Source organism: Gadus macrocephalus, chromosome 15 (genome assembly GCF_031168955.1).
Source record: "Gadus macrocephalus chromosome 15, ASM3116895v1".
Classification (NCBI taxonomy): Eukaryota; Metazoa; Chordata; class Actinopteri; order Gadiformes; family Gadidae; genus Gadus; species Gadus macrocephalus.
Genome location: NC_082396.1, coordinates 15,639,869 through 15,655,983, shown reverse-complemented (window position 1 = coordinate 15,655,983; position 16,115 = coordinate 15,639,869). Strand labels below are relative to the sequence as shown.

General features: G+C 45.4%; 2 protein-coding genes across 3 annotated transcripts in view; one reads left to right on the top strand and one right to left on the bottom strand.

Annotated features, from left to right (window-relative positions):
- The window catches only part of oprm1 (opioid receptor, mu 1), a 41,721-nt gene extending 37,027 nt beyond the window's left edge, over nt 1-4,694 (top strand). Inside the window, exons 4-6 of one of the 2 annotated variants that reach the window (XM_060072473.1) lie at nt 1,720-1,898; nt 2,755-2,938; nt 3,606-4,694. In XM_060072473.1, the coding sequence (XP_059928456.1) occupies nt 1,720-1,898; nt 2,755-2,938; nt 3,606-3,611 (369 nt within the window). In that variant the 3' untranslated portion in view covers nt 3,612-4,694. Of the gene's footprint in view, nt 1-1,719; nt 1,899-2,754 lie in introns of both variants that reach the window. The other variant, XM_060072472.1, reaches the window with a different exon arrangement.
- An 8,158-nt stretch (nt 4,695-12,852) lies between these two features.
- On the bottom strand, nt 12,853-13,930 carry LOC132472744 (high choriolytic enzyme 1-like). The gene has a single exon (XM_060072489.1). It carries the CDS (start codon nt 13,869-13,871, stop codon nt 12,951-12,953), a length of 921 nt encoding a protein of 306 aa, XP_059928472.1. The 5' UTR covers nt 13,872-13,930; the 3' UTR covers nt 12,853-12,950.
- Between the last annotated feature and the right edge of the window lie 2,185 nt (nt 13,931-16,115).

Below are 16,115 nucleotides of genomic sequence, written 5' to 3'. Positions count from 1 at the left end.
TTTAGTGGATATAGTGCTGGAGACACGGACATACCCGTCAGATCGGACCCGGGCGCTGCTCTTATGCGCAGCGAAAGAGCGCAGAAACGTGCTTGCCAGGCAGAGGAACGAGAGGTCTCAGGTGATCAGTGTAGTCCCCTTACTCCCTCCGCACAACCTATCAAGACTGTTAGTTTACCTGCTGTTTATTGGGCGCTCCAGTGTTTCGGCTCGGATGTCCCTCAGCGACAGCATTGCGACCTCCAACACGTCTCGTTCTAATGACAGCATTTGGCACGTCGGATTGGACGTGATACATCTGATATTTTTGATGAGATGTCCCAGGTTCATTTCATGGCAGCATACACTCTCCATGTCAGTGGACATAGGGACACAAACCCCACACAAGCACCACCGATTGTTTCCTGTACGCTCAGATACATCTCTCTCTCCTTCATCTATTTCTCCTCCATAGACAGGCTCTGTTGGGGGCACTAAAACTCCGACTTCTCTTACTGGCTCAAAAGCATAGGCAATTGGATGCCTGCCCTCATTGGTGGGTCTATCCCATTCGTCCATATCCATTTTGTTGAGGCAGTAAGCTACCTGTGAGGCTATGAGCCGCTATGTAAACAACATAGAATGTTAATACCAACCATTCTCGTGACGTCATCGTATTCTGAAAACAGAGATGGCGGCGCACAGGCTGAAAACATTGTAATTAATGCAACGTGTTTGTGCTTCATTCTGAATAACGGGACATATTTCCGACTTTATTTGTATTTATGGTATATTTAAATATTTAACTAGTGCTATAGACATGTTTTATTTGATTGCTTCCTTTTCCACTGGTTGGACTAATGATCATCATTGAGAGTCAGTACAAAGCCACGCTGGGAGTATTAGCTCAGGAACTTCCTATCGGCGCTAAAGCCAGGGCTTTTAAATATAGTTGCTCTCTAATCCATCCATTAAGCCTTCATAAAAGGTTTTATCCACCGATAAACCGAAGGCAGCAGAAGTCCCCTCCAGCGGACGTGCAGAGACTGTGTGCATAAGGCTTCTGCTCCACTATTGGAAAACGAGTCAGCCTGAGGAGAAGGCTGAATGGTAGCGATTGAAGGGGGAATGAGAAAAGCAACATAATTATCCCTAAAGACTGAGCTTCCTGAACACGCCAGAGTGCCTCCTCTGCACCCCCCCCCCCCCCCCCCCCCCCAGGGTGTTTTTGGAGAAGTGTAACCCTTGGATTTCCTATTTGGATTATTTCCTTTTAATTGTGGCTGTTGAATCTTCACCTCTCCTCCTCTTTTGACATCTCCTCCATCGCCCTCCTACCTCCTCTGTTCCATCCACACCTTTGATTGTGCTCCTGTTAAGCCCTTACTTTAACACCTCCTCTTCTCCTTTCCTCCTATACATAACCCTACACACACACACACGCACGCACACACACACACACACACACACACACACACACACACATGCACACACACACACACACACGCACGCACACATGCACACACACACGCACGCACGCACGCACGCATGCACGCACGCACGCACGCACGCACGCACGCACGCACACACACACACACACACACACACACACACACACTCATTCGCTCACTTTCTCACTCTCTCTCTGAAACACACACACACACACACACACACACACACACACACACACACACACACACACACACACACACACACACACACACACACACACACACACAGGAGAAAGATCGGAACCTGCGTCGGATCACGCGCATGGTCCTGGTGGTGGTGGCCGTCTTCATCATCTGCTGGACGCCCATCCACATCTTCGTCATCATCAAGGCCCTGGTGAACATCCCCGACTCCCTGCTGCAGACGGTCACATGGCACTTCTGCATCGCCCTGGGCTACACCAACAGGTGGGGGGAGCAGTGAGGTTCTGGGGTTTACTGGGATGTAGGATGGTGATGGATGGCAGACTGGATGTGTGTGTGTGTGTGTGTGTGTGTGTGTGTGTGTGTGTGTGTGTGTGTGTGTGTGTGTGTGTGTGTGTGTGTGTGTGTGTGTGTGTGTGTGTGTGTGTGTGTGTGTGTGTGTGTGTGTGTGTGTGTGTGTGTGCGCGCGCGCGTGCGTGCGTGCGTGCGTGCGTGCGTGCGTGTGTGTGTGTGTGTGTGTGATGTTTACGGAGCAGACATCACTCCTTTTTGTCCTTTTTCGTCATACTTGGTTTAGAGAAAGAGAGAAATTATGCAGTCGTGTGCGGATGGTTTCTGCTCTTAAGACCGATGATGATGATGATGATGATGATGATGATGATGATGATGATGATGATGTAATGACGACACAGCAATGATTGCTGCAGTGGAAAAAGTGGCATGGAGCAGGTTCAATTGCTGATGCTGAGACGTGTACTGCTCAATGCAAATTATAGATTCATTTACGGTTGGATGGCAACGAACAAACACACGCTCTACCTTTATGACCATTTGTAAGGATGTGTACCGCGTTGAATAGTAAGCACGCAATCTTTTCAGTCAGGGTAGAAATTGTAACCATGAAAATGGGAGGCAATCCAAAACGATCTTCCTAAAGCGGGATGCAGCACTTCTTCAGGTACCATTTACTGACTAATGGGATGGGTAGTGGGATTCTACCACTGCTCTTGCGGATGCCTGCTCTGCATGAGTAGCTGAACCAGGCAGTCGGGTCCACAGGACACTCTGTGCTGGCAGTTTGGTTCTGATGAGCTTTTCTGATGTCGCCGTGCGTCTGCAGCAGTCTGAACCCCGTGCTCTACGCCTTCCTGGACGAGAACTTCAAGAGGTGCTTCCGTGAGTTCTGTACCCCGAGCCCGTCCGTGCTGGAGCTCCAGAACTCCTCCCGCATCGGCACGGCCCACCGCCACCTCCAGCAGGGGGACAACAACAGCGCCAACACCGGGGAGAGGACCAATCAACAGGTGGAGAACGGGCCGACCCTCACGCTCTCTGTCTCTGTCGCTCTCTGTCTGTCTCGCTGTTTCTGCCTATCTCTCTTTCTCTCTGTCTATCTCTCTCTGCCCGTCTGTCTGTATCTCTCTCTGTCTGTCTCTCCTTCTCTCTCTGCCTGTCTCTCCTTCTCTCTCTGTTTCTGTGTCTGACTCTCTCTGTCTGTCCGTCTCTCTCTCTGTCTCTCTGTCCCTGTCTCTCCCTCTCTATCTCTCTCTCTTTATCTCTCTCTCTGTCTCTTCCATTCTCTCTGTCTGTCTCTCTGTCCCTGTCTCTCTCTCTCTTCCTTCCTCTCTGTCTCTCTCTCACTCTCCACCCTTCTCCTGCCCTCTTGCTCCATCGCTCGCTCTTTCTCTCTCTCTCTCTCTCTCCTCTCCTTTGTAACTTCATTTGCATATATTCATCTAGATAAGATGTACCAGAAATGCGATGCAATTCTCTAAATAATCTCGTTGATAGCCATCTTGGGTATCTTTTAAAAAAAACACACATATCCTCCCAGAGGGGGAACAGAGCTCAGAACAACTCCATCACACTAGGTCGCCCGCACATTGAAGTACAGCAGTTTACGCCTCTCTCCAGAGAACATGTACCTCTCCCCAACTAACCCCTCTGTCCTCTCTGGGCATCCTGGTCCAGGTATGACTAGCCTTGGAGGGGTCGTCAGTGGATTCACGCGGCTGTGGCGGCGTTGCCCACGACGACCTCACCTCAGAGGTCACACAGGTCACCATGGGGCTTTGACCGACCAACGGCGGAGGCCGTTGGTCGGTCCATGTGACCGCAGGGGCCGACAGCAGGGACCGGTATGGCGCGTTGTCGTGAAAACCGGTGGCCAAGCGGCTTCCATTACCAGAGGGAACGTGACACCAGACGACATGACAGACGACTTCAAGGGCCGCTACTGCATGGCGACCCCCCCCCCCCCCCCCCACACACACACCCCTAACTCCTTTTATGGCTGTCCACGTAGCCGCAATTACTCTAAAGTCTTAATACGGTTCAATTGACTCTTGAAATAGCTTGAGCCAAGCTTTTTTTTTCTCTCTCTGTCTCTCTGTCTCTCTGTCTCTCTCTGTCTCTCTCTGTCTCTCTCTCTGTCTCTCTCTCTCTCTCTCTCTCTCTCTCTCTCTCTCTCTCTCTCTCTCTCTCTCTCTCTCTCTCTCTCTCTCTCTCTCTCTCTCTCTCTATCTCTCTCTCCCTCTTGCTCTCTCTTCGTTTCCTCTCTTTCACCCTCCCTCCCTCCGTCTCTATTTTATGATGTTCGACGCAGACATCAACATGTCAATATGATGCTGGCTATGCCTCCTAAGAGACCTGCCGTTCTGATGTTGTAGAACTGTGGTGCAAGCACAGTGCAAACACGCGCTTGCCGTCCAAGAGTAATTGCAAGCTGTGAACGGAGCCAGGAAATGAAAGAAAAATGTATTGCTGTTGAAAGAGGGTTGTTTAGGGGTGAACACATTTCTATGTCCCCGGGGGGGACTTGAAAGGCCTTTGACATGATGATGTGCTCTCTGCCTCTCTGCTGTAATGAGGGAGCCAGAACTCGAAGCAGCGCTGCATTCTGCTCACATTTTCCGCCCTGATGCTCCAGACGTGACCAGAACCACCCAACGCTTTCTGTTCAACAGAGGCCGTTGAATCAGTAAAAAAAAACGCCTACTAGTTATTCATCACACCTTTTGCTCCTCTTCTTCTCACGTGGCTTCTCCTGAAATAGTTCATCACCTTCTGCAGCGGCGAAGGGAAAGAGACCAGACAGCTCTGAACTCCCTCCGCGTCTGCTCTCCTTTGAACGAGGTGTTTGGATTCAGAGTGATGACAACGCCGGCTTCTGCGGTACCATGTAGCTTAGTGCGGAGCTTTTAAGCAACTTGAGTCCAACAGTTTCCACACTGTGCTCTGGTAGTCTACAATTGACTGGTTGGATCAAATGGTCTTGTGCACGCTGCATAAACCAATTCCCCCCTCGACAGACTGCTATCACACTTTATCGCTGACATTTCTGCCCTCCTTTACACGTTTGCGTTTCCTGACCATTTTCCGCCCTCCCTCCTGATTGGCTGTTCATACAAGAGATCACAGTGTATTCTCATCTGCAGAGGGTAAACAGGTGTTTGACTGTATTGATGCCAAGAGCTTGCCTGGGATTGATTGTGCCGGTCTCCTTCTGGGTGGCTGACAGCGTACATAATTGTCTATTTCATAGCCGCTGTTTACTGCTGGCATTCCTTGAACCTTGCTTTCAGAAAATGGATGAATTTTGTCAATCACCATTTACATGATGTATGATTGTCGGGACAGTGGGTGGGTCTGAACAGTAACAACCCCCTACGTCCTTAAAGGGTACTCAAAGCCTTCATTAAAAAACTGTTTTAAAGTTGCAATGGGTCACATTTAAACTAGCTTGTAGCTGTATCTGTCAATGCTGATCGATAAAATCAGATCCGGTAATATAACTATGTTCTACAAATAAAAAATGCTGGTAAGCTCGTGCTTCTCCCTTTGCTGATTCCCTCCCGCTCAGCCACCCAGCCAGCTGGGGTACGCTAGCTGGCCGGGCTACCCTAGCTGGCTGGGCTACGCTAGCTGGCGCCACATAGTCGCATAGCCAGTAAGAATGGACACTTGAATTCTCTTTGGTTTCCGAAAATCGTAATAACTGAGAGGGGCTCAGTCTTATGCATTGCGACTTTAACAAAATGAAACTGGCATTAAATGAGTATTATTATTTTCCTAACTTTTCATAGATCAGTGGTTTCATGATCAGTGGGTTCAAACGGTTTTAACGGCATTCAAAATGATAGTGCCAGCTGAAAAATATGTGTTGTGTTGAACAATAGCTCATTATGATCCACTTAGAAGACCTATCAGCCTCTTTGAACATTGCACAGCATTTGAAATTGTGTGTGTGTGTGTGTGTGTGTGTGTGTGTGTGTGTGTGTGTGTGTGTGTGTGTGTGTGTGTGTGTGTGTGTGTGTGTGTGTGTGTGTGTGTGTGTGTGTGTGTGTGTGTGTGCGCTTATGTGTTTTGCAAGGTATAATATTGTGTAAATGCCAGTGTATGATATTGCTGAACAGGCCATTTGGCTTTTTGAGTATAGAACCATAGTAGATACTAATTGCGTCTATAAGTGGTTCTGTATTTATAAGCATAAATAGTAAACGGAGCATTCAAGATTGTGTCTTTAATGTTAAACCTTTAATACTGCCTCTGCTTAAATGTTGTGCTGTACGATGTATATGTCAAATGCCTTTATTGTAGTTCTACTTGATTAACTGGGTACTTGCTTTTTTATATCTATATATGTTAAGATGCTAAGAATTCATATGTTAACATATGCAGTATGTCACATGTATATAACTTATGTCACATGTCTTTGTGGTGCTTCATCAATTTTCTGCGTGTTGCTGTTACCATTCTTTGTGATTGTCATCATCATTTAGTGGAATTTAATTTCAAAGATTTTATTGAAATGGTACTCATTACATATTACGTTTTCCTTTGCCACAGTCTCTATTTAAAATCTCTAAATTAAAGTATATTGTTTCTATTACGAAAAGCCTGTCAACAGTCTGTTTTTTAAAATAGCCATATTTGATCTACTTTCTCATCCCTGAACACAAACGATAATGAGTACCAGACTATATGGTTGCTCTTTAAGCAACATGGTATTAAAGTATTGGCTGTTGCTCTACAGCCAAACGTTACATCTATTTTTCCAACTCTTCAGCATGAATTTATTCAGGCAGATATTTATTTTATTTTTGTATATTCAAGCTGTATAGCTGACGTGAATACTGTCTACAGCTCTTTGATGGTATTACTGTTTCATAAACTGTGTTTGTATCGAGCCAATAGGGAGAATGCCTGGTTATGTGCTAGTCTCATATCGTCATATCGTCGTGCATTTTTTGTGATGCATACCAATCTTGAAGTGACCAATGTATGCATGACATTTACCTGTCCATTTCCACAGTTATAGAATTATAGAGTCAATGTAATGGAATAAATATGTAAATCTGATCGGTCTCTACCATTGTTTCTTATGTATACTGTATATTATGTCTTCCCAGTCTATTATGCCCAATAAAAAGAACAAAGCCGACCAGCTGGCTTGCTAGGGGAAATCCGAGGGAGTATACAGGGTTGTGTGAAGCAGCTCTATGTGTCTCACTCTAACTGCCTCTTCATGACAATTCTAGAGGATAGGCAATTACTAGAATTTGTAACTAAATGAAATAATCACATCACACCATGACTTTTTGAACTCTTGCCAATTTCGTTCTGCTAAATGTCCTGATTGGTGTGTTTTTTTCTTTGTGTGGTCTGTCTTTCAAAGCGTGTGTGTGTGTGTGTGTGTGTGTGTGTGTGTGTGTGTGTGTGTGTGTGTGTGTGTGTGTGTGTGTGTATGTGTGTGTGTGTGTGTGTGTGTGTGTGTGTGTGTGTGTGTGTATGTGTGTGTGTGTGTGTGTGTGTGTGTGTGTTTTTGTGTAATGATAAATAGCCCCGGCCAGCACTTTTAGAATTGAAATCATTTTTCACCTGTCCAAATAGTCCAAATATTTATGCAAGAAGTGTGTCAAATAGGCAATCCACTACAGAAATATCCAGGAACAAAGGTCTCCAGGGACAGCCTCTGGAATGTGTGTGGGAGGATTTATAAAGGTCACTGGATTCAAGCCTTACATTCACTGGTAGCGAATAGTGAGCGCTGTAATGTGTTTATACCATCAGGATTCAGTGTTGATCCTTTGTTTGTGTGTGTGCGCCTGTAAAATTGTTTGTGTGTGTGTGTGTTTGTGTGTGTGCTTGCATGAGCCTGTTTGTGTGTGTGCTAATGCACAGGCATGTGAGTTTGTGTGTGTGTGTGTGTGTGTGTGTGTGCGCATGTGTCTGTTCACATGCCTGTGAGTATCTAACCATGCATCGGTGAGCCTGTGTTTAACCATGCATGTGTTAGTCCACAGGCACACCACATATTGAAATATTTGCCCGTCTCACTGTCAGGTACGGTCTGCCTAATCCGCAGTTTGCAACATGAAGTCTCCTGTCAGAATCAATACTTTCATGCCTTAAACATGAAGTCCTCTGAAGCAGAAGTTAATCCATCATACTTTGGTAATATCTCAACCTTTAAACCGAAGTCTAGTGATGATAGTTGCAATGTATTTCAAAATAACATATTTTTCTATCTTATCAATATTAAATTACATCCATGATTGTATATTATGGTATATCTTAATGGTTTGACGCTGTGTCTGGATTCAACAAATTCATTAAAAAACTCCTGAAGCTTATCCAAAGCCTCTGTGTTTGTGTGTGTGTGGGTGCGCATGGGTGCGTGTGAGAGACAGTGATTCAGCACCATTTGGATGCAGCTTCCTATCTGAAGCCTGTGGAAATCTCCTGGGCTTTGATTTCCTGCCATTCCATTTTCAATCACGAGGCTTTCTCTGCCTCGAGGCAGTTCCACAAACTAAAAAGCGTGGGCTCAATCTTTCCAATGAGCGGAACAATGGCTATTGACGGTGCGATGCAGTCTGCATCAGAGCTGGGGCTCCACAGAATGCATGTGTGGAGTACAGGGCAATCCCCCAAATCACCAGACATGAGGCCCACCTGGTGGAGCCCAATCCATGACGACCTGGCCCCCGCTGGAGCCGAGCCAGCCCCCCTGTTACTTCAAATTCTGTCTCACAAAGGGATCTCTTCCTTGGCACAGCAAGAAGCCGGACGTAACATCAACTTTTATTCCTGCACTCCTGTCAGCAGGCCGTCAACCGGCTGGCTCTGCGAGATTCATGCCCCCCCCCCCCCCCCCCCCCCCCTTTTTATCCACACCAACAGGGTTGCAAGCTTGTCGTTTGGCTATGCTTGTTGAGTACAGGTTGTAAATAACTGTATTTGTCAATTTTATAATGGGGAAGTAAACACACACACACACACACACACACACACACACACACACACACACACACACACACACACACACACACACACACAAACACAGGCTCTGGGTTTGCAGCAGACCTAATGGGGTGATTCAGGAATAAGACGTGAACGTTCCTATTCAGATGCACCACACATGAACACAATGCTCCCAATGCAGCATTTACAGTAAATGTTTTGCAAGGGATTTGGGGGGTTGCTCGTTTGAATCTCCTGACTAAATGCTGTTGCGATGTCTCTGAGCATGACATTCACTCTATCCTTTATTAAATGATTCAAGTTTATACTTTTTCTTTTTCTTATCAATTTATTTCACCTTCATTGTTTTCCTTTTTATTTTGTTGACAGAATGCTTGCACATCTTTTTTTGCAGTGCACCTTCCTGCATTTAGCCAATAAATCCTCTTGAATTGGGACTGCTTGTTGATTGTTGCCTGCATAAGGGTTGGAAAAGTGATCGAATCATGCGTACTATTTTTGTCTCACAGTCAATGAACATTCATTGCATGCAGTCCATTTATAGCACACTCTAGTGTGTTTACTCATTGCACCTATCTTAGACCCCATACTGTTGTGAGAGCATTTCATAGCGTGGGCAAACAAGATTGTGGCATGATGATTCTTGTTATATTTTGTGCTCCATACCTTTCTGATGGCTTTCCACCTCTGAAATGTACCCTTTAATTTCTATAGATCACACTGCATGTGGTTCTCTCAAAAGGGTACAATCAGATGTCTTTTCAGGACGTTTTTATTTCCGGTGTATGAAGTAGTGGTCAAAAAAAACAAAATGGACGCCGTTGTGTCCCTAGTGATTGAGTAAGCCCCACTTTTTAACACAATGGTAACAATATTCATGTTTTTGTTACAACTAGTATGTACTTCTGTTCATCTTATAGTATATGTGATTAGAAGCAAATCATCATCTTGTGGTGGACATGATAATAGGTCAATTTAATTAAAAATGTTTATATACCAACATGAAGTGTCGATAAACTGAGGTTCATGTTGATAATAACCCGAGGAAAATAAAATATCACAACTACACGAATGAATTGCAATGAGGCAACATTTTTAATGACACACATCAGGAGATCTGTGATGATATCCATGTCCTCATTGTCTTCTAGGACATCGGCCACACTTTCTTCCCCCACCAGAGGTTGAGCCTGGCAGAGGCCCAGCAAGAGCAGGAGGAGGCTGAGACAGGTCTTCATCTTCTGGGTCTATCTGGTTGTTTCTGGACACTGGCACCGGAGCTTCTCTGGACGTCTTCAACAGAGAGACTCCTTAAGGTTTGTTGACCGTCTGATAGGACCAGAGCTTTTATATGTTCCTCTGCAGGTGTGTCTGTTGGAGGATTTAGGGTTGTGGTGCAGAAATTAAGGACTAAATAAACCTTTTAAGGGTGGACTCAAGCGACCAACCTACCTTTTCAACACTGTGTTATTCAAAGGCTTTGAGAGGAGGGGAGGGACATTACTGAGTCAATGTTTCTGCAAGAAAAAAAAAAATAGCATTTCAACTTTTTAATTAATTTGATAATGCAGAATTCTACAACGCAAACTGACACTAGCGTCTTTCTTTACCGACTTGATATCACCATCCTAACTAAAGGTGTGCTTTTCTACTTTTAAACATTGAGGGACAAACACGGACTTCCAAATGATACACTTAACTTTCAAACATCAATAATTCTTGCTGGAACTTAAATGCAATACAGGCATTATTCTCTTGGAGGAAACATTATGTTAGCAACAGATGCATATTCACAAGCACAACTGATCTTTTTAATCAATTCCCTGAGTAAATAAAAGTCTGGTCATTTTTATTTTTTTTGGAGAAAGACCAATAGTTGTAGCAGTGCTCTGAAGGTAGGTTAGGTTATCTATGTTAGAAGCTTTATTTGACATATTTGTTTAAGTTGTCTTTACATCCCGACAGCAATCAGTTGTTCCAATGTTCTGAAAAAAGTAAAAAGATCTGGCACCTTTGGCTGTCGCAGGTCTGCAATAAGCTGTTCCAATTAGTCGCGGGACTGTAACGGCTTACCTGTCTGTTTACCTAACTTCACGGCTACCTGCGCACACCCATGCCCATGCACTCACTGCACATGACCGGTGTCTCTCGAACGCCGAGGCAGTATGCTTGGGCGTTATCCATTTCCATACCTTCCTGACATTTCACCGGGGTTTAGGTATATGAAGGTGTTTTCGTCATTTATTTGTATTTTATAAAAGAAATAAAGCTGAGCTTCTGTGATAGAAGTCATTGTAGCATGGATGACATTGTCTAGCCTACGCTGCTGTGTGTCTAAAATTCTGTTTGCCAACTTCAACAAGTCTTGCCCGGTTTAAATACTCATGGCCTATAGGATAATGAATAGATAGGAGATAAGCCCCCATCCATAGAATCGGTCTTAATCTCTATGAGTAGGACCAACTTGAGCAATCGTTTTTCTTTTTCAATTCAGAGATAGTTTCCACCAGTGTACACATTTCGAAAGTAAAGAATAGGTTAGGGTTCCACGTCGACACAACGCAAGGGGTTTACAGACCCATTACGTCATTGCGGAACCTCCTTGTGTCGACCGCAAGTGCCTGACGTGTGCCTCCCAAAAATGTTATCCTTGCATCAAGGCACCGCAGGTCCGCTCACTAAAACCGACCCAGAACCAAAACAGGTTCACGACTGCGTGGAGGCGTCTGCGTGGGCATTGCGTTTCGTCAACTTTGAACTATAACTGAGCCTTAAGTATAAACTGTTTTATAAACAGTCTATGTGCGTTACACCCACACCGGCTGTGGTGGTGCACTTGATGGTTGGTTCAAGCAGCCTCACCTGGCCTGAGTCAGGCATATTGAACTCTGGGGCTGGGTTAGGCTGCACACCTGTCGTGCAATGAAGTATCAGAGCACACAGGGTTAACCAGCCTTCAACCACACACACACACACTTCACAATGTTTAAATGATTAAACCAATTTTACTATTTGGAGTAAGTATGGGTACAGCATGAAGGAGCAGTAAGGGGGAATGATTTGGGTCACTTGTGGAGTGGCAGTGATAGGATCCATCATTCACGTGTTCCGTCTTAGAATGAAGTAATCGTTTTGTAACAGGAAGGCCGAATGGAGGCTGTGGGGGGACGTGCGACGTCTGGCCTGCAGGGGGAGTATGGGCAGGTTGGGAGCGCACCGGATAGGCTGGGGGGATTGGACCTGATTGCGGGCAGGTGTCAGCACTCAGGCCAATCAGGGAGTGTTTGTACTTATGTGCCCGCTTTGTGTTGCAGTGAGAAGGAAACCAGGAGCGAACGGACCACAGAGATCCAGAGCGAGTGGAGATCGTATCAAGAAGCCACCAAGAAACGACTCTTGGACAACCTTTGTTATAGTTGGAGTATTTTTGTTCTCCTTCTAAAAGACAACAAAAGATCTCCCGCTGAGGGACGACAACTCTGCCTGCTCTCACACATTTGAACCCACTACAGAGACATCTCCTATTCTGGGGGATGCAAGTGGATTTAGCAGTTGTATTAGAGGAAGCATCGATTGTTGTTGTAGTGATAGTCAAGAACCATGCTTTTTAGCATAGAGGTCAGGAACAGTATCCTAGTAATCTAAAATATACATCTGGTTTCTAAATCGGTTTGGCTATATCCCTTCTGATTGAGTTATCATGCAGATACCCTTTTAAAACAATGGTAACAATATCCTTGTTTTTGTTACAACTAGTATGCAATTAGAATCACATGTTCATCTTGTAGTCTGTGTGATAAGAAGCACAACAGCATCTTGTGGTGGACATGATATTAGGTCCATTTCATCAGAGATGTTTATATAAAGCTGTTCAACATGAAGTGTTGATAAACTGAGGTTCATGTTGATAATCACCCAAAATAAAATAAAAAGGACAACTACACAAATGAATTGCAGTGAAGGAACATTTTTAATGACATTTCTGGAGAACATTGTTTGGAGACAATTAACAACATGAATGTGATATTTGCAGGCAACTGGTGGTTGGTCTCAGCAGCGATAGAGTCGGTTGATCCTCAGGATGTCATTCCGGGTCATTCCCTTTCTCTGGCCAAGCTGAACACGGGAGTTTGGGATGGGGGTGATGCTGTCACGTCCATTTATGGAGAAGGCTGTTCTGCCGTAGTGCATGATGGAGGAGTAATCGTAGGGGGTGTTCAGGTTGTTGGTGTCCTGCTTCTTGAAGTTGTAGGCATTGCTTCGATTGATGTTCCTCCAGTTTATCCTGACATACTGGTCACGGTCACTCCTGGTCTGCTCGTGGTTGAAGCCCAGAGCGTGGTTCAGCTCGTGCTGCATGGTGCCGAAGTTCATGCATCCCGATCTCTTGAGAGAGAGTACCTGCCTGCCTCCTGTCCTGCCCAGAGAGGAGAAGCATCCACCTCTGCTCTCAACGCTGATGTGGTCCTTCTGGTTCTGGCGGGGCACAAAGCGGATGCAGGTGGTCCGGTGGAAGGACTGCATGGCGCTCACAATTCGTGACCTCTCCGCGGAGGTGTAGGCTCTGCTCACTGTGTAGGGAATGGTCACAAGGCCATTGGAGGATTTTTTCCACAGGCAGTTGTTCCTAAAACACTTCATGGCGTTTCTGGTTGTTGGTAGAAGCAAGTCTCCCTCCAGCAGGATCTCATTGGAGCCGTTGTTGGAGATCAGAATCCTGGTGCTGATATCCATGTCCTCATTGTCTTCTAGGATATCATCAACACTTTCTTCCCCCACCAGAGGTTGAGCCTGGGAGAGGTCTCCCTTCTGCAGGATCTCATTGGAGTCGTTGTTGGAGGTCAGAATCTCTGTGATGATATCCATGTCCTCATTGTCTTCTAGGACATCGGCCACACTTTCTTCCCCCACCAGAGGTTGAGCCTGGCAGAGGCCCAGCAAGAGCAGGAGGAGGCTGAGACAGGTCTTCATCTTCTGGGTCTATCTGGTTGTTTCTGGACACTGGCACCGGAGCTTCTCTGGACGTCTTCAACAGAGAGACTCCTTAAGGTTTGTTGACCGTCTGATAGGACCAGAGCTTTTATATGTTCCTCTGCAGGTGTGTCTGTTGGAGGATTTAGGGTTGTGGTGCAGAAATTAAGGACTAAATAAACCTTTTAAGGGTGGACTCAAGCGACCAACCTACCTTTTCAACACTGTGTTATTCAAAGGCTTTGAGAGGAGGGGAGGGACATTACTGAGTCAATGTTTCTGCAAGAAAAAAAAAAATAGCATTTCAACTTTTTAATTAATTTGATAATGCAGAATTCTACAACGCAAACTGACACTAGCGTCTTTCTTTACCGACTTGATATCACCATCCTAACTAAAGGTGTGCTTTTCTACTTTTAAACATTGAGGGACAAACACGGACTTCCAAATGATACACTTAACTTTCAAACATCAATAATTCTTGCTGGAACTTAAATGCAATACAGGCATTATTCTCTTGGAGGAAACATTATGTTAGCAACAGATGCATATTCACAAGCACAACTGATCTTTTTAATCAATTCCCTGAGTAAATAAAAGTCTGGTCATTTTTATTTTTTTTGGAGAAAGACCAATAGTTGTAGCAGTGCTCTGAGGGTAGGTTAGGTTATCTATGTTAGAAGCTTTATTTGACATATTTGTTTAAGTTGTCTTTACATCCCGACAGCAATCAGTTGTTCCAATGTTCTGAAAAAAGTAAAAAGATCTGGCACCTTTGGCTGTCGCAGGTCTGCAATAAGCTGTTCCAATTAGTCGCGGGACTGTAACGGCTTACCTGTCTGTTTACCTAACTTCACGGCTACCTGCGCACACCCATGCCCATGCACTCACTGCACATGACCGGTGTCTCTCGAACGCCGAGGCAGTATGCTTGGGCGTTATCCATTTCCATACCTTCCTGACATTTCACCGGGGTTTAGGTATATGAAGGTGTTTTCGTCATTTATTTGTATTTTATAAAAGAAATAAAGCTGAGCTTCTGTGATAGAAGTCATTGTAGCATGGATGACATTGTCTAGCCTACGCTGCTGTGTGTCTAAAATTCTGTTTGCCAACTTCAACAAGTCTTGCCCGGTTTAAATACTCATGGCCTATAGGATAATGAATAGATAGGAGATAAGCCCCCATCCATAGAATCGGTCTTAATCTCTATGAGTAGGACCAACTTGAGCAATCGTTTTTCTTTTTCAATTCAGAGATAGTTTCCACCAGTGTACACATTTCGAAAGTAAAGAATAGGTTAGGGTTCCACGTCGACACAACGCAAGGGGTTTACAGACCCATTACGTCATTGCGGAACCTCCTTGTGTCGACCGCAAGTGCCTGACGTGTGCCTCCCAAAAATGTTATCCTTGCATCAAGGCACCGCAGGTCCGCTCACTAAAACCGACCCAGAACCAAAACAGGTTCACGACTGCGTGGAGGCGTCTGCGTGGGCATTGCGTTTCGTCAACTTTGAACTATAACTGAGCCTTAAGTATAAACTGTTTTATAAACAGTCTATGTGCGTTACACCCACACCGGCTGTGGTGGTGCACTTGATGGTTGGTTCAAGCAGCCTCACCTGGCCTGAGTCAGGCATATTGAACTCTGGGGCTGGGTTAGGCTGCACACCTGTCGTGCAATGAAGTATCAGAGCACACAGGGTTAACCAGCCTTCAACCACACACACACACTTCACAATGTTTAAATGATTAAACCAATTTTACTATTTGGAGTAAGTATGGGTACAGCATGAAGGAGCAGTAAGGGGGAATGATTTGGGTCACTTGTGGAGTGGCAGTGATAGGATCCATCATTCACGTGTTCCGTCTTAGAATGAAGTAATCGTTTTGTAACAGGAAGGCCGAATGGAGGCTGTGGGGGGACGTGCGACGTCTGGCCTGCAGGGGGAGTATGGGCAGGTTGGGAGCGCACCGGATAGGCTGGGGGGATTGGACCTGATTGCGGGCAGGTGTCAGCACTCAGGCCAATCAGGGAGTGTTTGTACTTATGTGCCCGCTTTGTGTTGCAGTGAGAAGGAAACCAGGAGCGAACGGACCACAGAGATCCAGAGCGAGTGGAGATCGTATCAAGAAGCCACCAAGAAACGACTCTTGGACAACCTTTGTTATAGTTGGAGTATTTTTGTTCTCCTTCTAAAAGACAACAAAAGATCTCCCGCTGAGGGACGACAACTCTGCC